Source organism: Physeter macrocephalus, chromosome 1 (assembly GCF_002837175.3).
Source record: "Physeter macrocephalus isolate SW-GA chromosome 1, ASM283717v5, whole genome shotgun sequence".
Classification (NCBI taxonomy): domain Eukaryota; kingdom Metazoa; phylum Chordata; class Mammalia; order Artiodactyla; family Physeteridae; genus Physeter; species Physeter macrocephalus.
Genome location: NC_041214.2, coordinates 90,969,998 through 90,987,227, shown reverse-complemented (window position 1 = coordinate 90,987,227; position 17,230 = coordinate 90,969,998). Strand labels below are relative to the sequence as shown.

Genomic DNA, 17,230 nt, shown 5'->3' with positions numbered 1-17,230 from the left:
ACCACTCACAAAAATAAACTCAAAATGAATTAGAGACCTAAATGTAAGACCAGACACTGTAAAACTCTTAGAGGAAAACATAGGAAGAACACTCTTTGACATAAATCACAGCAAGATCTTTTTTGATCCACCTCCTAGGGTAATGGAAATAAAAACAAAAAGAAACAAAAAGAAACAAATGGGACCTAATGAAACTTAAAAGCTTTTGAATAGCAAAGGAAACTACAAACAACACGAAAAGACAACCCTCAGATTGGGAGAAAATATTTGCAAACTTATCAACGGACAAAGGATTAATCTGCAAAATATATAAACAGCTCAGGCAGCTCAATATTAAAAAAAAAACAACAACCCAATACAAAAATGTGCAGAAGACCTAAATAGACATTCCTCCAAAGAAGACATACAGATGGACAAGAAGCACATGAAAAGCTGCTCAACATCACTAATTATTAGAGAAATGCAAATCAAAACTACAATGAGGTGTCACCTCACACCAGTTAGAATGGGCATCATCAGAAAATCTACAAACAACAAATGCTGGAGAGGGTGTGGAGAAAAGGGAACCCTCTTGCACTGCTGGTGGGAATGTAAATTGATACAGCCACTATGGAAAACGGTATGGAGGTTCCTTAAGAAACTAAAAATAGAATTATCACATGACCCAGCAATCGTCAGAAGGAGAAAAACAAATATCGTATATTAACACATATATGTGGAATGTAAAAAAATGCTACAGATCAACCAGTTTGCAGGGCAGAAATTGAGACACAGATGTAGAGAACAAACATATGGACACCAAGGGGGGGAAAGCAGCGGGTGGTGGTGGTGGTGGTGTGATGAATTGGGAGATTAGGATTGACATATATACACTAATATGTATAAAATGGATAACTAATAAGAACCTGCTGTATAAAAACAAACGAACAAAAAAAAACTGGCAACAGACACTTGCCCATGTGTTGGGAGATGACTGGGAATCGGGGTGGGTCAGGACTATAGCAACCTGGCAAAGACATGCTTAGAATTAGGGGTAGCACCCACGGACCAAGTGTTGCCAGATCTTATTTTTTGAGAAAAGCCATTCAGAAAGGAACTGTATGTGTAAGTTTTCCATTTGTAAATCTTAGCTCAAATGTTTTGAGAACACTGCTGACCAAACATAAAATGTCTGTGTACCAAATATGGCTGATGAGCTGACCATTTTTTACCTCTGTCATTATGGTTTTAAGTCATATACTCAAGCCTTGTTATTTGACCCATCTGTTTTAGATGGTATCTCCTCACTTCTCACCATGTAAGATGAGGACAATAGTGCCCTTGTAATTTTCTCTTCCTCTCTTTCCCTCCTCTACCTTACCATTCAGCATTCCTTTACTTTTGGCTTGCCAAAGCTTACAGAGTTTACCTTCTGTTCTGTAACTCTAATTAACACTTTAGAGCTTTGTCTATAGATTGACTTTAAAAAAAAGAACAGGGACTTCCCTGGTGGTGCAGTGTTTAAGAATCTGCTTGCCAATGCAGGGGACACGTGTTCAATCCTTGGTGCAGGAAGATCCCACATGCCGTGGAGCAACTAAGCCCATGGGCCACAACTATTGAGCCTGTGCTCTAGAGCCTGTGAGCCACAAGCACTGAGCCCATGTGCCACAACTACTGAAGCCCGCGAGCCCAGAGCCCGTGCTCCGCAACAAGAGAAGCCACCGCGATGAGAAACCCGCACACCTCAGCGAAGAGTAGCCCCTTCTCGCCGCAACTAGAGAAAGTCCGTGCACAGCAACGAAGACACAATGCAGCCAAAAATAAATTAATTAATTAATAAAACTTTTTAAAAAATGTATAAAAAAGAACAATTTTCTTGATAGCAATATTATATTGTATAAATATCTTCTTCAAACATCTGGTGGCCATGAATTAACTATTCACAATCTATGATTGAAGAACTAGTTTCTAAATGGAGGTTTTCCATCCCTGTGTGTAGTCCTGTCACCCTGAATGAGGGGCTTGACTGCAAGCTTCGTGTCCCTGAGTGGGGCACGTCTACCAGTGGGCTTCACTTAGAATGTCTGGGCATGGAGCAGCTGGACAGCAACTGGACATTCAACACATTTCACCTGGTGGCAAAGTAAAAAGACTTTCTTTGGAGATACTGATTAATATCCACACCAAGAGCTTCAGTTTTCTCCATAGAGATATTAAGTAAACATCCTTTAATCACCCCGATTTCTGCCCTACAGCCCACTCATAGTCTCCAAATCCTTTCATCTCAAATATGCGGCTCTCACTTATATGTTATGGTGGGTAGCGCTGATGTATCCCTCCATGCAAACCCATGGAAATCCCTCATCCACTAATTCCCCTCTCCTGTTCTCAGTGCAACTCTGAATTAATTCTTTTTAACCCTTTACGTTCATTTCAATGGCACATTTGGAGGGAGGAGAAGTTAATAAATCTGTTCAGTCTGGCATTTTGAATCAGAGTGGCCACCAACTTCTGACAACTGTACTTTCAGCATGACTTGCCCTGTCATTTCCCATTCTGCTGCTTTTCCTTTAAATACTTCAGGAACCAGCCTCCTTGTCATGAGAATTTCTGAGCCACCTGGAACAGACAGCTATTGAAATTTTGGGGAGCACGTTCAAGCTTTCTGGGATACCAAGATTACTACTCTTCAACAAAAATGGAAAACAAAGATTCGTTCATCAAGGGTTTACATTTTTCTTTGAATGATTTTATGCCCTAAGGAAATTCTCAAGAATTTAATGTCTTATTTCTATTGTGAAAGGAACAGCCATTGTCAATATATCTTCTAGCTGTGGATCTCTAGTACATGGGGACTGAATTAAATGCAAGAGCGGCCTTGATCAGCCCTCTCCGATAGCACTTTCTGTGATGATAGAAATGTTCAATAATCTGCGCTGCCCAACACAGTAGCTGTCAGCCACACGTGGATACTGAGTGCTGAAAATGTGGCTAGCCTGGCTGAGGAACTGAATTTTTAATTTTATTTAATTTAAATTCATTTAACCTAAATTTAAGTAGCCACATGTGGCTAATTGCTATCCTACTGGACAACGCAGCTCTAGACCTCAAACAACTCGTTCGCATTGAGGAAGCAAAAGACAATAAACAATAACTGATAAAGTTGCACATTAATAAAAGAAAAAATGAGTCAGATAAGTAAGTATTCTAGGAATTCAGAGGAGGGAGCAATTGAGGGTTAGAAAGTTCAGGATTAGCTCAGATCTACCTATGAGGTAGATCTATGTGCTATTGTTAAAAAAAAAAAAAAAAAAGGCCAAAAGATGTTAAGCAAAGCCCGTGCTCCGCAACAAGAGAAGCCACCGCGATGAGAAACCCGCACACCTCAGCGAAGAGTAGCCCCTTCTCGCCGCAACTAGAGAAAGTCCGTGCACAGCAACGAAGACACAATGCAGCCAAAAATAAATTAATTAATTAATAAAACTTTTTAAAAAATGTATAAAAAAGAACAATTTTCTTGATAGCAATATTATATTGTATAAATATCTTCTTCAAACATCTGGTGGCCATGAATTAACTATTCACAATCTATGATTGAAGAACTAGTTTCTAAATGGAGGTTTTCCATCCCTGTGTGTAGTCCTGTCACCCTGAATGAGGGGCTTGACTGCAAGCTTCGTGTCCCTGAGTGGGGCACGTCTACCAGTGGGCTTCACTTAGAATGTCTGGGCATGGAGCAGCTGGACAGCAACTGGACATTCAACACATTTCACCTGGTGGCAAAGTAAAAAGACTTTCTTTGGAGATACTGATTAATATCCACACCAAGAGCTTCAGTTTTCTCCATAGAGATATTAAGTAAACATCCTTTAATCACCCCGATTTCTGCCCTACAGCCCACTCATAGTCTCCAAATCCTTTCATCTCAAATATGCGGCTCTCACTTATATGTTATGGTGGGTAGCGCTGATGTATCCCTCCATGCAAACCCATGGAAATCCCTCATCCACTAATTCCCCTCTCCTGTTCTCAGTGCAACTCTGAATTAATTCTTTTTAACCCTTTACGTTCATTTCAATGGCACATTTGGAGGGAGGAGAAGTTAATAAATCTGTTCAGTCTGGCATTTTGAATCAGAGTGGCCACCAACTTCTGACAACTGTACTTTCAGCATGACTTGCCCTGTCATTTCCCATTCTGCTGCTTTTCCTTTAAATACTTCAGGAACCAGCCTCCTTGTCATGAGAATTTCTGAGCCACCTGGAACAGACAGCTATTGAAATTTTGGGGAGCACGTTCAAGCTTTCTGGGATACCAAGATTACTACTCTTCAACAAAAATGGAAAACAAAGATTCGTTCATCAAGGGTTTACATTTTTCTTTGAATGATTTTATGCCCTAAGGAAATTCTCAAGAATTTAATGTCTTATTTCTATTGTGAAAGGAACAGCCATTGTCAATATATCTTCTAGCTGTGGATCTCTAGTACATGGGGACTGAATTAAATGCAAGAGCGGCCTTGATCAGCCCTCTCCGATAGCACTTTCTGTGATGATAGAAATGTTCAATAATCTGCGCTGCCCAACACAGTAGCTGTCAGCCACACGTGGATACTGAGTGCTGAAAATGTGGCTAGCCTGGCTGAGGAACTGAATTTTTAATTTTATTTAATTTAAATTCATTTAACCTAAATTTAAGTAGCCACATGTGGCTAATTGCTATCCTACTGGACAACGCAGCTCTAGACCTCAAACAACTCGTTCGCATTGAGGAAGCAAAAGACAATAAACAATAACTGATAAAGTTGCACATTAATAAAAGAAAAAATGAGTCAGATAAGTAAGTATTCTAGGAATTCAGAGGAGGGAGCAATTGAGGGTTAGAAAGTTCAGGATTAGCTCAGATCTACCTATGAGGTAGATCTATGTGCTATTGTTAAAAAAAAAAAAAAAAAAAAAGGCCAAAAGATGTTAAGCAAAAAGAGCAAGGTGCAGATCAGTATATGTACATGGGTCCATTTGTATATGTAAAAGCATATACAGATTTATGCTTATAGTTGCATAGAATATTTCCGGACGGATACCCAAATTGTTAATGGTGGCTAACTCTGGAGAGCAGAAGTACAGGTCAAGGCAAGGAACATTTTTACTTTGCTGGAATTTTTGTTTTAAAAAGAGTTTAACATTTAAATCATTTTTTTCTTTATAATAAAATTATAGGCACAGAGATGATTAATTAATAATACGTTTTTAAAAGGCCAAAGTAGTCAACTCTTTCCTGTGGCTCCTCTGTCCTCTACTAAAATGCTTTAAAGAGAAGACATACTTAAGGAAAGTAGCCTGAAGGAGGTAGGGTTTAAATAGGACCTTGATGCTGGATAAGATGCAGTGGGAGAAGGAAGGGCATTCTTGATAAAGGCATGGCCTCAGGTAAAGAAGGGAGCAGGGAAAAGGATGGGGGAAGGGGAGACAAGACCCTAAGAAGCATGCGACCAAACCCCTATGGGCTTGACTGGCAAGAGGTCTCGAGTCAGACACTACCAACCTGGTTCTCTAGGGAACCAAACACTTAACAGAGCACCCATCATGTGGCAGTCATTGTGCTACTCCTGGGAGGACACAAAGATGAATAAGAAACTGTCACTGAGTTCAAGGAACCAGATGAGGCCTGTAAAAGGGATGACATCAATAGTGTGAGGAATACAAGATTTGGACCCTAAAGTACTGCCTCCTTCACTTTCTGACATAATCTTGGCAAGGTTTGTAATTACTCTGAACCCCTGGGTTCTTCCTCTATAAAAAATGGGGATATGAGGGCATTATACTAAGTGAAATAAGTCAGACAAAGAAAGACAAATACTGCATGATATCACTTTTATGTAGAATCTAAAAAATACAACAAACTAGTGAATATAAAAAAAGAAGCAGACTCACAGACACAGGGAACAAACTAGTGGCTACCAGTGGGGACGGCGGGGAGGGGCACTGTAGGGGTGGGGCGTGGGAGGTACAAACTACTGGCTGTAAGATAGGTTTAAGGATGTACTGAACAACACGGGGACTACAGCCCATATTTTGCAATAACTGTAAATGGAGTATAAGCTTTAAAAATTGTATTAAATATTTTTTTAACTTTTAAAAATGGGTATAAAGCTACTTTACCATGAGGACAAAATGACGAAGACCATATGCCTGGCGCCAGTAGGCCTATCACACTCTGCCCCCACTTCTAATCGATAGGGAAGATAAAATGCTTTCCTGTTTACACTTTGTCAGCAAAGGTGATACCAGAACAAAGTACCGTTGCGTTTGTGTGGGTGAGCAGGGCTGGAGTGGGCTATAGGGAGGAAGGGAGGAAGAGGGGTCAGGGCTGGAGAGCTTCAAGCTGATTGGAAGGGCCTTGTGGGCAGCACTGAGGAACCTCATCCAAGGTTCGAGGACTGAAGCAGGGAGGTGACACAGTCAGACCTGCATTGTCGGAAGGACCAACTGGAAGGACAGAAGTCAGGAAGCAAGAAACCAGTTTCCAAGCCACTGCAAACCTCATCTTAATCTCCTCTAAATTCCTATAGTACAAACTATTTAATTGAACTATTTCAAGCATCTAATTACACTGTCATATCCTACTGTTTTATAGGCACATGTTTTTCTCAAGAACGACATCATTAAGACTTCTGAGGACAGAGAACTCCCTGACGGTCCAGTGGCTGGGACTCGGCACTTTCACGCTTTCACTGCCGGGGCCCGGGTTCGATCCCTGGTTGGGGGGGACTGGGGACTAAGATCCTGCAAGTCATGGCCAAAAACAAGACTTCCGAGGGCAGAAAGCAGACCAGATGCTTCCTTCAAACTTCTCTAAGTGGTTGAGCGCTTCTGAGATAGAAGCGAACTGGGAAGTTAGTGGGGGAAGGATACCAATGTTGGTTAAAGTGGATATTGAGGTATTCACGCTTTCATGGGTCAGGCCTTCCCTGTTCTGTTCCTCCACCCTCCACGCCTTAAACATAAACATGTCTTAAAGAGGCCAGGCTAGCCCGTTATTGTGAAGCCCCTTCAGTGAACGCTGAGCCCCTCAGTCTGGACTGAAACCTCATTTGGGCTGTACTTCAAGAGGCACTAAAGTATCAGCTCGTTTGATTCACAGCACAACCAGGGCCTATCACTATGTTTGCTTTTTCTGATAAGAATGAATTCCAGGGCAGAAGGGAAGAAATCTCCAGTAATTTTAGTATTTTCCCTACCATCTCGCTCCTTTCACACTTGACTCCGTGTTGGGGGAAGCAGCCCGTCAGCACTTTAGCCGCCCTTGGGGGCAACAGAGCAGCTGGAGGCATTTCAGTCAGCCCTTGACATGGGCGGGACTCCGCTATCTGTCCGTGGAGGCCCCCAGCACCCTGGGCCCAGCAACACTCACGAGGCAGTGGCACAGTCCATCCTATGCTGTCCGGGTCCTGCTATACCCGTGGGCAGCAACAGATCCCCACATCTGAGTTTCATCTACCTTCTTATCCCCCCAAGCAAACAGCTGAGCCTTGACCATCCCACTCAGGCCTAGGTAAGTCTTCTCACGGGAATAGGCCCACCCAGGCCTTAGAAGTGGGCTCAGGGCCCTTTGGTAGAGAATTCCAGGGTCCTGGGTACTCAGAACATGGCAGATGGTATGGCTCCACTGGGTATATCCCTTGAGCAGAGAGATCCCCTGCTCTTGGGCAAGGGTGCAGCCAGATGAAGGAACAGGGGTTTCTAGAATGTGGGCTCAGGTTGCCTGGGTCTAAAGGTGGTACTGATGAGATATAGATCCAAAGTTGTATGAGTTCTGGTAACTATAATCTCCTTAAGCTGGCAGAGGAAAAAAAAAAAAAAGGTGGGGCAGGGTAGGTAGCTTTGCCCTAATCAGTAGACCCTGATCAAATAGTAGTTTTCTGTAATGACATTAAATCACCACTTAGCGCCATATGGTTGACTTTCTCTCATAGACCCTAGACCCTGTTGGTTCAAGCCAGATGGCCACAGCCAGGGAGGAACAAATTCCTCTAGAATGCTTTAACTGCACGGCCACATTCAACTCAAGCACTCCCCTCACTGTTGGTAGATTTGGTAAAGGTCTGAAAGGGTTTTTTAGTTCTTCTCTGTGTTATTTCTCCTTCCCTGTTATTCCCATCATTTAAAGAGACGATATCTCCACATGCATCTCATTAGGTGTTGTTTATCAGTTAGGAACACTTTCTATAAAATCTCCTGTGTGAATAACCACAGCCAAAGATCCTGTCTGGGAAACTCTCTAAGCCTTAGGACTTCTGTCTCTTAGCTGCTGGTCTTTATGCTCCCTCCACAGCTGTACCCCCCCACCCCTATGCCTACCCCAACCAATCCTTTGTATTCTGGCTTGTTCCCTCATGGTTTTAACATAGCTGCCTGAGCACCAGCCATCAAATCTGCATTCAAGGCAGGAAGCAGGGGAGGGGTGGAATATGAGAGAACCAGTGACTTGTTTTGTTTTAATCAGAAAAGCAAATGCTTTCCTAGGAATACCCTAGCTGACTTCAGCCAAATGTGGCACTGAGCAACTCTTAGCTGCAAAGGAAAACTTCGCAATGACCTCTAGAATGGAAAAGGGAAGGGCAAAGAGGGTTGGTCGTGGGTTACATGTTGGTCCAAAGTATCTGCCACAAAGTGGAAAAACCCTAAAGGATGTGACGGACTGAGACCCACAGAGCTGAACATCTCACATTTTGGAGCTTCTCAGAAAAAGACAAGAACCACAAGGGGCACCTGTGGTCCTGTCTTAGGGTCACCAAGTCTTTTTGATAGAAAGAGAAAGGCGGTGAGGAAGGGGTTCATTAAGTCTTTTGCCTAAAAATAGGATAAAGAGGAAGGGTGGGGGCGGGCAACAGTTTTTACCTCTTTCAGGAATAAAACCAGAAAACGCAAGGTTGAACCAACTTCTGATAACCAGCTTCAGAAGGCAGTAGGAAACAAACCTTTATAACTTCCTCACATCTGTGGGGTTCATTGTGTTTCTACAGTTATGGGAGGATCCCGTGCCCTCTGCAGAAGAAGCTGGGACATCCTAGTACCCTCCACATCCAGGCTTTAGGGCTTGAGCTGGTAATGGCAACTTTTAGAGGGGCGTGGGGGGAGAGGAAAGCAGACAGAGGCCCTGAGGGCTGCTGTAGGGAAGAGAAGGGTTCCTGCTGGCTGCGATGGGTGCCAGCCTGGGCCTAAGAAGTAGCTTGAAGGCTATTTTAAAAGTCGCTCAGTTGTGAGAGATTCTGCAAGAGCCTAGTGACTGGAGAGCTGAGGTCCTGAGGTCGCTGTGAAACTGACACCAGGACTGGCTGGTGCAGAATAAGCCTCTAGAACAGGATGCGTCCCAGGGCCTGGACAGAGGGGTCAGCTGCAGGACAGGTCAAGTGGCCACAGCAGAGCAGGTAAACATGCCCTAGAGGCAGAGAACCCCTGGCTGTGATCAGGGGATGACCATTTGGCACTCGGTCTTTTAAAACTAGAAACTCCTGCTCTAAGCTCGTGTCACGCAGGCCACCACCATCCTACCTTTCCCTTCTCTGAGGGGGCCAGGTCAGGAACACCCGCTGCTCATCTGCATCTCTGTATCCAAACAACCACTTCCTCATTCTGGAGTCACTTGACGTGGCCCTTCCCTGATGCAAGGTGTTCCTTTGCTTCAGTGATAATACACACTCGCAGCATGCTAGTTTACAGAGTGCTTTCTAAGACAGCCTCTCCCTCTGTGTTTCTCTCTGAAAGTTCTGAGATGGAGCCAGACATTCCACCTAACATCTCTCTGGAATTGTCTTCCTTCTGTGTCCACTATACACCAGCATGCTCTCAAGGTGCTGTTCTGGGTTAGTTCCAGGACGTTGGTGAGTGGTAACGGAGCTCTGAAGGCTGACCTCTAAGGAACACATTCCCTTTGACCTATAGCCCACATGTAATATACGAAGTCAACTATTTCCTCAATATAAGTAAAATAAAATGTTCACATAGAGAATGCTCTACTTTAAGAATACCGCAATCAGCATTGTGAATGCATGAAATGCCATCGAATTGTTTAAGACAGTTAAATTTATGTATATGAATGTCAGTCACCTCATTAAAAAAATACTGTTATTACTACACTTCTTGACTTTATGAACTGCTTTTACCATTTTCTTCTTCAACTCGTTTTCTTTTCATATCCCTGCAGGCCAGAAAATATAGAAACAACTAGTTATTTCTTCTCAGATAAGGAAACTGAGGTCCAGAGAAGGTCTGACCTGCCAACCAGAGGATAACTGAGCAACAGAGAACTCCATTGTGTGGACTCCTGGGCCAGTGCTCATTCTACAAAGGTTCCAGGGCAAACAGCCCGAAGGCTCCGCTCCTTCATGACCTCCAAAGTCAGCAAAGGAAGCAAGGCCTCTTCATCTGTAGAAGCTAAGTCATCTCTTACTCTCTGAATCTGAGGGAGGAGCTCATCTCTGACAATAGGGCAGGAGGGTGGGTATGGATCAGTGTTGCTAAGCCTTTTTTCAGAAGTTCACTTTGAATTTTTTCAGTGTAAATCCAGTGTTTTATAACATATTCACAAAGTTGTGCAACCACCACCACTACCTAGTTTCAGAACAGTCATCATCCCCCAAAGAAACCCTGCACCGCTCAGCGGTCACTCCCCACTCCTCCCCGCTAGCCCTCAACAACCACTCGTCTACTGTTAGTCGCTATACTTTTGCCTGTTCTGGACACTTCAGATACGTGCAGTCATTCAATATGTGGCCTTCTGTGTCTGGCTTCTCTCATTTAGCATGTTTTCAGTGTTCATCCATGTCGTTGTGTGCATCAGTACTTCACTCCCATTTCTAAATCCCCAGGGACAATTCCTGTTGCTTCTTTCCTGCCAGCTGTGGGGATGTGGGGATGCAGGGACCACAGTCAGGGCAACAGAAAAAAGACCTCATCCTGGTAGAGCCCAGAGAGAAGAAAGAGACCCCTCAACAGCATCACCAACATTCCCCTTCTTCAAGTAAAACATACGACACATATGACAAGGAACGTCAGATCCACCAGCAAACAGTTAACTACACAGGCCTGTGCAGACCACACAGCCCCTGAATACTCTCCAGACGACCACGCAAGCCAAACATGCCACTCAAACAAAGGCAAGGCCCAGTGTCATCCAGGAAGAGTGACGCTCTTGACTCCTTCATTCCGCAAGCTTTCAGGTCCCTGCTCTTAACTTGTAGACTCATAGCGCAACCTATGAGTTCCTCATCACCTCAGCTGTCTTCTGCTCAGATCAAAGCCTTCTAGCTGCTAAAGCCTTTCCTGGGGGAGATCGTCCATGTTTAATCCAGGACAAATACTACTTGCAAACCCCTGACTTCCATGTGCATCTCTGCATCAAGCTGATGATCTGACTTCCTGGTGGCCTGAACCAGCAGCTTACTAAAAGTCTCTCCAATGGGGCATAACCTCGATATTCTCACAGCTATTCTTCCCATCTTCCTCTTCTCCTTTCTAGTACAAGGGGGACGAGGAATTATCATTGCCTGTTTGCAGAAGAAGAAATGGAGGCCCAGTAAGGGCAAGAGACCAATACCCATTAGCAAAAGGTGACAGAACTGAGATAAGGGGTCCTATCTCCCACTCCATTGCTCTGGATGTACCATGTGGATACACGAGAGGGTTAATTAACCAAACACTCCTTCCAGGTAGGAAGTGAGAGAAAAGTGAGAGTTAGTTCTCAATTGTCAGACCTGAGACTTCCTGCCACCAGCCCCCCTCTTCTTCTCCTAGAATCAGGTGCATGAACCCAGAACACAACTTGCATTAATACCAAAACATCAGTGTCCCTCCCCGCCCCCAAGTTCTCCAGCACGGCCCAAAGTCAACCATAAACAGAAGAAATAGGGCCAATGGGCGTATATCCACCTTACTTGTGAGTCCAAAAGGAAAGCAGGCTTTCTGGCAGGTCAGCCTGCCGAGGAGAAGTCCGCAGCAGAAGAAACGTCCCCCCCGCCACATGCCCTGCAAGTCGCCCACCCAGCCTCACTCCTTACCCTCCCTTCAAACTTGGCGGTGGCCCCTTCCTTGATGCAGAGGTTCCGAGGGGGCAAAATGAAAGCAGGGGCCTCGGTCAGGGGCATGGAGCCGACTCTCGAGTGATCCACAGCGAGGGAGGTTTTGGAAACGTGTGTCGCAGCCAGCTTCACATCCCCCATGGTCTGCAAACAGGAAGGAAGATCAGGTCAGACGAGACAAAGTACAGCCCGTCCTCCCTGCTGGTGGCCAGCGTGCCCAGGGTGCTGGTTGGGGCCACAGTGTCGTGGGCTTTACAGGGAGCCCCACTAGGTCAGGGGCCACCTGGAGCTCCTCTCTGGGAATGAGAGTCCCTGTGTCCCCTGCACGCAAAGCTGCAGGGGTGAAGCCCAGTCTGCCCCAGACGCCAGCTCCCAGGGCTAAGTCCTGGTCTCCCCAAAACCCCGTGGAGAACTTCCAGGAAGGGGGCAGCTAGAGCAGGAACAGAGAAACCAGATGTTTCTCGGCGTTTTCACATGGATATCTGAAGTCATACTTAATAGTCACTCAATCTTCAGAATCTATATCTGTATTAGGCACTCAAGGTGAAAGTAAAAGCTGCTTTTGCCTGAACTGTGAGGGCTCTTGGGCTAAAGAAAAATGGGATCCATAGTCCAAGAAAGAAAAGAGTTTAGGGTTAATACGGCAAGGAACCTGGGTGAGGTGAGGTGAGGTGAGAGTGTGGGGTTGAAAGCAGGGAAGGAAGCAAGGCTAGGGAGGACCCTAGCCACTTCTGGGGACCGGATTGTGAAAAAGTCTCAAAAGTCATAGAACGTCAGAGAAGGGAGCATTTTAAGGTTATCCAGGCTAACTCCTCCATTTATAACTGAGGCCCAGAGAAGGTAAGTCACTCACTCAAAGACACAAAGCAAAATGGCATCACTGGCAGGTAAACCTCAGGCTCCTGACTCCTGGTCCAGGGCCCCGTTGGGACTAGACAAGATGTCTCTGGGGGCTGGCAGGTTGATTGGAACAAAGGGATTTCCTTAGGATTAATTCTAGAAGTGGAATTAGTAACAGGTATGAATCAGTTCCTGGTTGCAAATGACAGGAGTGGACTCTGGCTCTCATAAACGGAGAAGGGATCTGTTGGAAAGATGGGGAGTAGGCAAGCTATCGAAGTCCACAGGAAAGCCTGGAGAACCAGGCTGGGAAAACAGGCAGCAATCGGGAGAAGCCAGGTTGTCAGAACCTAGCCAAGGTCACTGGACACCCATTGCCACCCCCTGGAATATGTCCCAAGTATCCCTGCTCCAGATTTCAAGTCCAGGTAGGAGCCTCACCAGGCTGGGATGGTTCCAGGTTGGGGACCACATCTTACTCAGCATGGAATCCACGGTACCTGGCCTATCACAGGCCTGCAACAAACGTCTGCTAAACTGAAGAGGAAGAGTATTTCCAGTTTTTGTTTTTCTGTTCATTTTCTTGGGATCGTCAGTCACAAGCCTATGTCCCACGCCAAGTTGGGTAAGCTGACAGAAATGAACAGTGATAATCTGGGCATATAATTAGTTTGTTTAAATTTAATAACATCTAACAAAACTAAAATGGAGGTTACAAGTTAAAGTAACAAAGACCTAGGTTTGTTTGTAACAGGGCACATCCCCTGCTTGACAAAGCCAGCTTTCTCTTTCACTGATGAGGTATTAGCTTCGCAAACAAAATCCTTTCCAAATGATAAGACTCACAGGTTCACTGTAGTAAGTAACAATAAAAACCAAATTTATGTAGCACTTACTATATACCAGGAACTATTCTAAACACTTTATAAATAATAGCTCAACTGCTCCTTACAACAACACTGTGAGACAGATGATCTCATCATCCCCATTTTATGGATTAGAAACCGAGGCTCACTGAGATTAAGTCATTTGCCCAGGGTCAGAGTATTTAGAAGGGGGCAGAACTGGCATTTGATCCCAGGTGTCTGGCACCAAAGCTCCTATTCTTAACCACTGGACCCTCTTTTTTTTTTTTTAATTAATTAATTTATTTATTTTTGGCTGCGCTGGGTCTTTGTTGCTGTGAGCGAGCTTTCTCTAGTTGCAGCGAGCGAGGGCTACTCTTCGTTGCGGTGTGCGGGCTTCTCACTGCAGCTCTTGTTGCAGAGCACGGGCTCTAGGCGCACGGGCTTCAGTAGTTGTGGCACGTGGGCTCAGTAGTTGTGGTGCACGGGCTTAGTTGCTCCTCGGCATGTGGGATCTTCCCTGACCAGGGCTCAATCCCGTGTCCCCTGCATTGGCAGATGGATTCTTAATCACTACGCCACCAGGGAAGTCCCCCAATGGACCCTCTTGCTTCCTATTGGCAGTCAGAGTTGCCTGATGGGAGGGGGGTCTGAGGTTGGGGTAATAAGCGAGAAAGCTGACAGCTGCTACCACACACACATAATACTGAGGTCTTCCATGTGACACAGCATACCAATGACAACATTAAAAGGCATTTGATGATCTGGGATAAAATGTTTGCAACAAGAATGAAGGACGAGGATATTTTATATATAAGAACACAGCCTGACAGATAATGAGTAGAGCTATCACTTGGACGGTTCACAGAAGATAGACAAATGACCACAACACAAATGGAAGCTGCCTAGCCTCAATCAGAATCCAAGAGTGCAAATTAAGGACAAGTTATTATTTTAAAAAACTGACCAAACTGACATTAAAAAGAAAGATAACATACAATACCAGTGAGATCGTGGGTACTCATACCCTTCTGAGGAGTATAAACTGAAGCAATCTTTCTGGACAGCAATTTGTCAAAAAGATTCTGAAAAAAATGTCCATCTCTTTCCCCAGTAATCCTCCATTTATAAATATATTATTGGGAAAGAATCAGAGATACAGCCCCAAATTTATATATGAGAATGCTAATCACATTACTTACAGGAAAATAAACAGAAAAATAATCCAGTTAAATAGAAATAGAAACAAACAAACAAACAAAAAAAATAGTTAAATATCCAACAGTGAGAATTGGTTGAATACAGTAGAATATCAGGCAGTTATATGAGTATATTTACAAGGAAAATAATAATAGGAATTTAATGATATAGAAATTTTAAACTAAAAATAAGTTTCATTATGGAAAATTTCAAACAGAAAAGTAGAAAGAACGATAAAATAAGCACCTCAAATACCTATCACCTAGATTCAACAGTTAACATTTTGCCATATCTATATCATTGTGTTTGTGTAGGTGTTTGCAGAACCATTTCAAGGTAATCAGGATATAATTTTAGTGGCAAGAATCAGGATATAGTCATTCGCTCAATTAAAATATATTTATTGAACACCCACCATGTTGCAAGCTAGGGGCTAGGGATACAGCAGTGAACAATTACGTGTGTGTGTGTGTGGGTGTGTGTGTGTGTGTGTGTGTGTGTGTGTGGTGAGTGTGATAGCATGGGGTTCTTATATCCTGCAGAGCCTCCCGGGACCATATACCCCAGAGGGGACACTCTTCTCTCTGCCCTCCTCCACTGCCACTGAAGTGAGGTGACAAACACACTCTGCGCTGCCAGCGTCAGGGGTGGGGTGGAGAGAGGGCAAGTATCACAAGGGTGGTCGCCAGCCGCAAGTCCAGGGCACTGCCACTTTCCAGCTATTAGCTGGGCAAGGTACTTCAACGCTCCTGGCCTCAGTTTCCTTCTCTATAAAATGAGAATGATAATATCAATCTCACAAAGTTGAGGGAAGGATTTGAATGACATCATATATAAAACACTTAGTACAGCATAAAAGGCACTCAGTAATTGGTAGCTGTCAACACGGTCATCATCCAGCTCCCAAAGGGAAAGCAAGTTCCCTAACCCTGCAGGACAGACCCTTTTCACCAAGGACGGCAAGCCCAGGCCAGCCTGATTATCCTCAGGGCAAGGGTATCTGAGTGGGATTATGGTATAACAGCAATGGGAAGCATATGGCAGACCATGAGAAGGGGGGTAGGAGGGCCTGGGGCCCCCTGACAGCCTCTGCAGCACTGTCCTGTGTGTCCTAGCATGGAACGGGCAGGGTGCATGCACCCGACATTGTGCTCAGCCCTAATCTCACTCAATCTCCTGGTCCTGCAAGGCAGTTCTGATTATGCTCCTTTCACAAACGAGGACACCGGGTCTCAGAAAACCAACTACATTTGCCCAAGGTCACATAGCTAAGAAGTGGAAACCAAACTGAATTCTGATCGGAGCCATACCCTGTGGGCTTCCTGGAGGGCCCCCGGACCCAGACTAGGCATTTCCTGCCTTCCCCAGTAATGGGAGATGCGATAGGCAGAGGCTTGGGAGTTGCATAAAGGAAGGGGGGCAGGGGAATGTAACACCCCCTTCTGCTCTCACTTCTGGCTTTCAAAGACACAAGACTTCCACTCTGCTTTCAGGGGAACTGGAAACTAAGAGTGGTGACATGGGGCTCAGAATCCTCTCTGTAAATCCTCTTGATCTTGACCTTCTGAGGTCTCCTGAAGGCCCTGGATGCTATCATCAAAAGGGACATGCTCGGCCCCATACACACAGAAGATAGAAGTCATCCATCCCTGGGCAGGTGGGAAGGTCTGGCTTCAGGTCAGAAACAGAACAGGCAAGTCAATACAGCAAGTGCCCTGCGAGGGGTGGGGGAGGGTGGGAAGGGAAGTTATTAACCACCACACAGGCAGAACCAGAGCCCAATCCCAGGCTGGCCAGGGACACCAAACAGCTCTGCTTGGCCCATCACCCCTCCCACTGCCATCAGCCGCATAAACAGATTCCGTCCACATTGCCAATTAATGGTTAATGGCATATCTGGAATGCTCTACCTATAATAATTATAATTATAAATCAAACCAAACCATCCTTGTTCCCTTCTAACCCCTCATCCAACCTGTTGACCACATTCCAGTCGACAGCACCAGAGGGCCTGGGTGGCTTCTGCAATAATTTCTCTATCAGCAGAGCAGTACTCAGTGGCTGGAGTCAAATACACCTACCCAGAGGGGTTTCGTTCAGCACCAGTTAAATGCAGATCAAGAAGAGACATGTACCAAAATGTTCATTGCAGCTCTATTTACAATAGCCAGGACATGGAAGCAACCTAAGTGTCCATCAACAGATGAATGCATAAAGAAGATGTGGCACATATATACAATGGAATATTACTCAGCCATAAAAAGAAACAAAATTGAGTTATCTG

The 17,230-nt window shown here is 44.8% G+C and overlaps 1 protein-coding gene across 1 annotated transcript in view; it reads right to left on the bottom strand.

Moving 5' to 3' along the window:
• MYLK (myosin light chain kinase) overlaps positions 1-12,205 on the bottom strand; it is a 184,635-nt gene extending 172,430 nt beyond the window's left edge. The window contains exon 1 of the mRNA XM_028492960.2: positions 12,041-12,205. Within this exon, the coding sequence (XP_028348761.1) occupies positions 12,041-12,202 (162 nt within the window). The 5' untranslated portion in view covers positions 12,203-12,205. The remainder of the gene's footprint in view (positions 1-12,040) is intronic.
• Between the last annotated feature and the right edge of the window lie 5,025 nt (positions 12,206-17,230).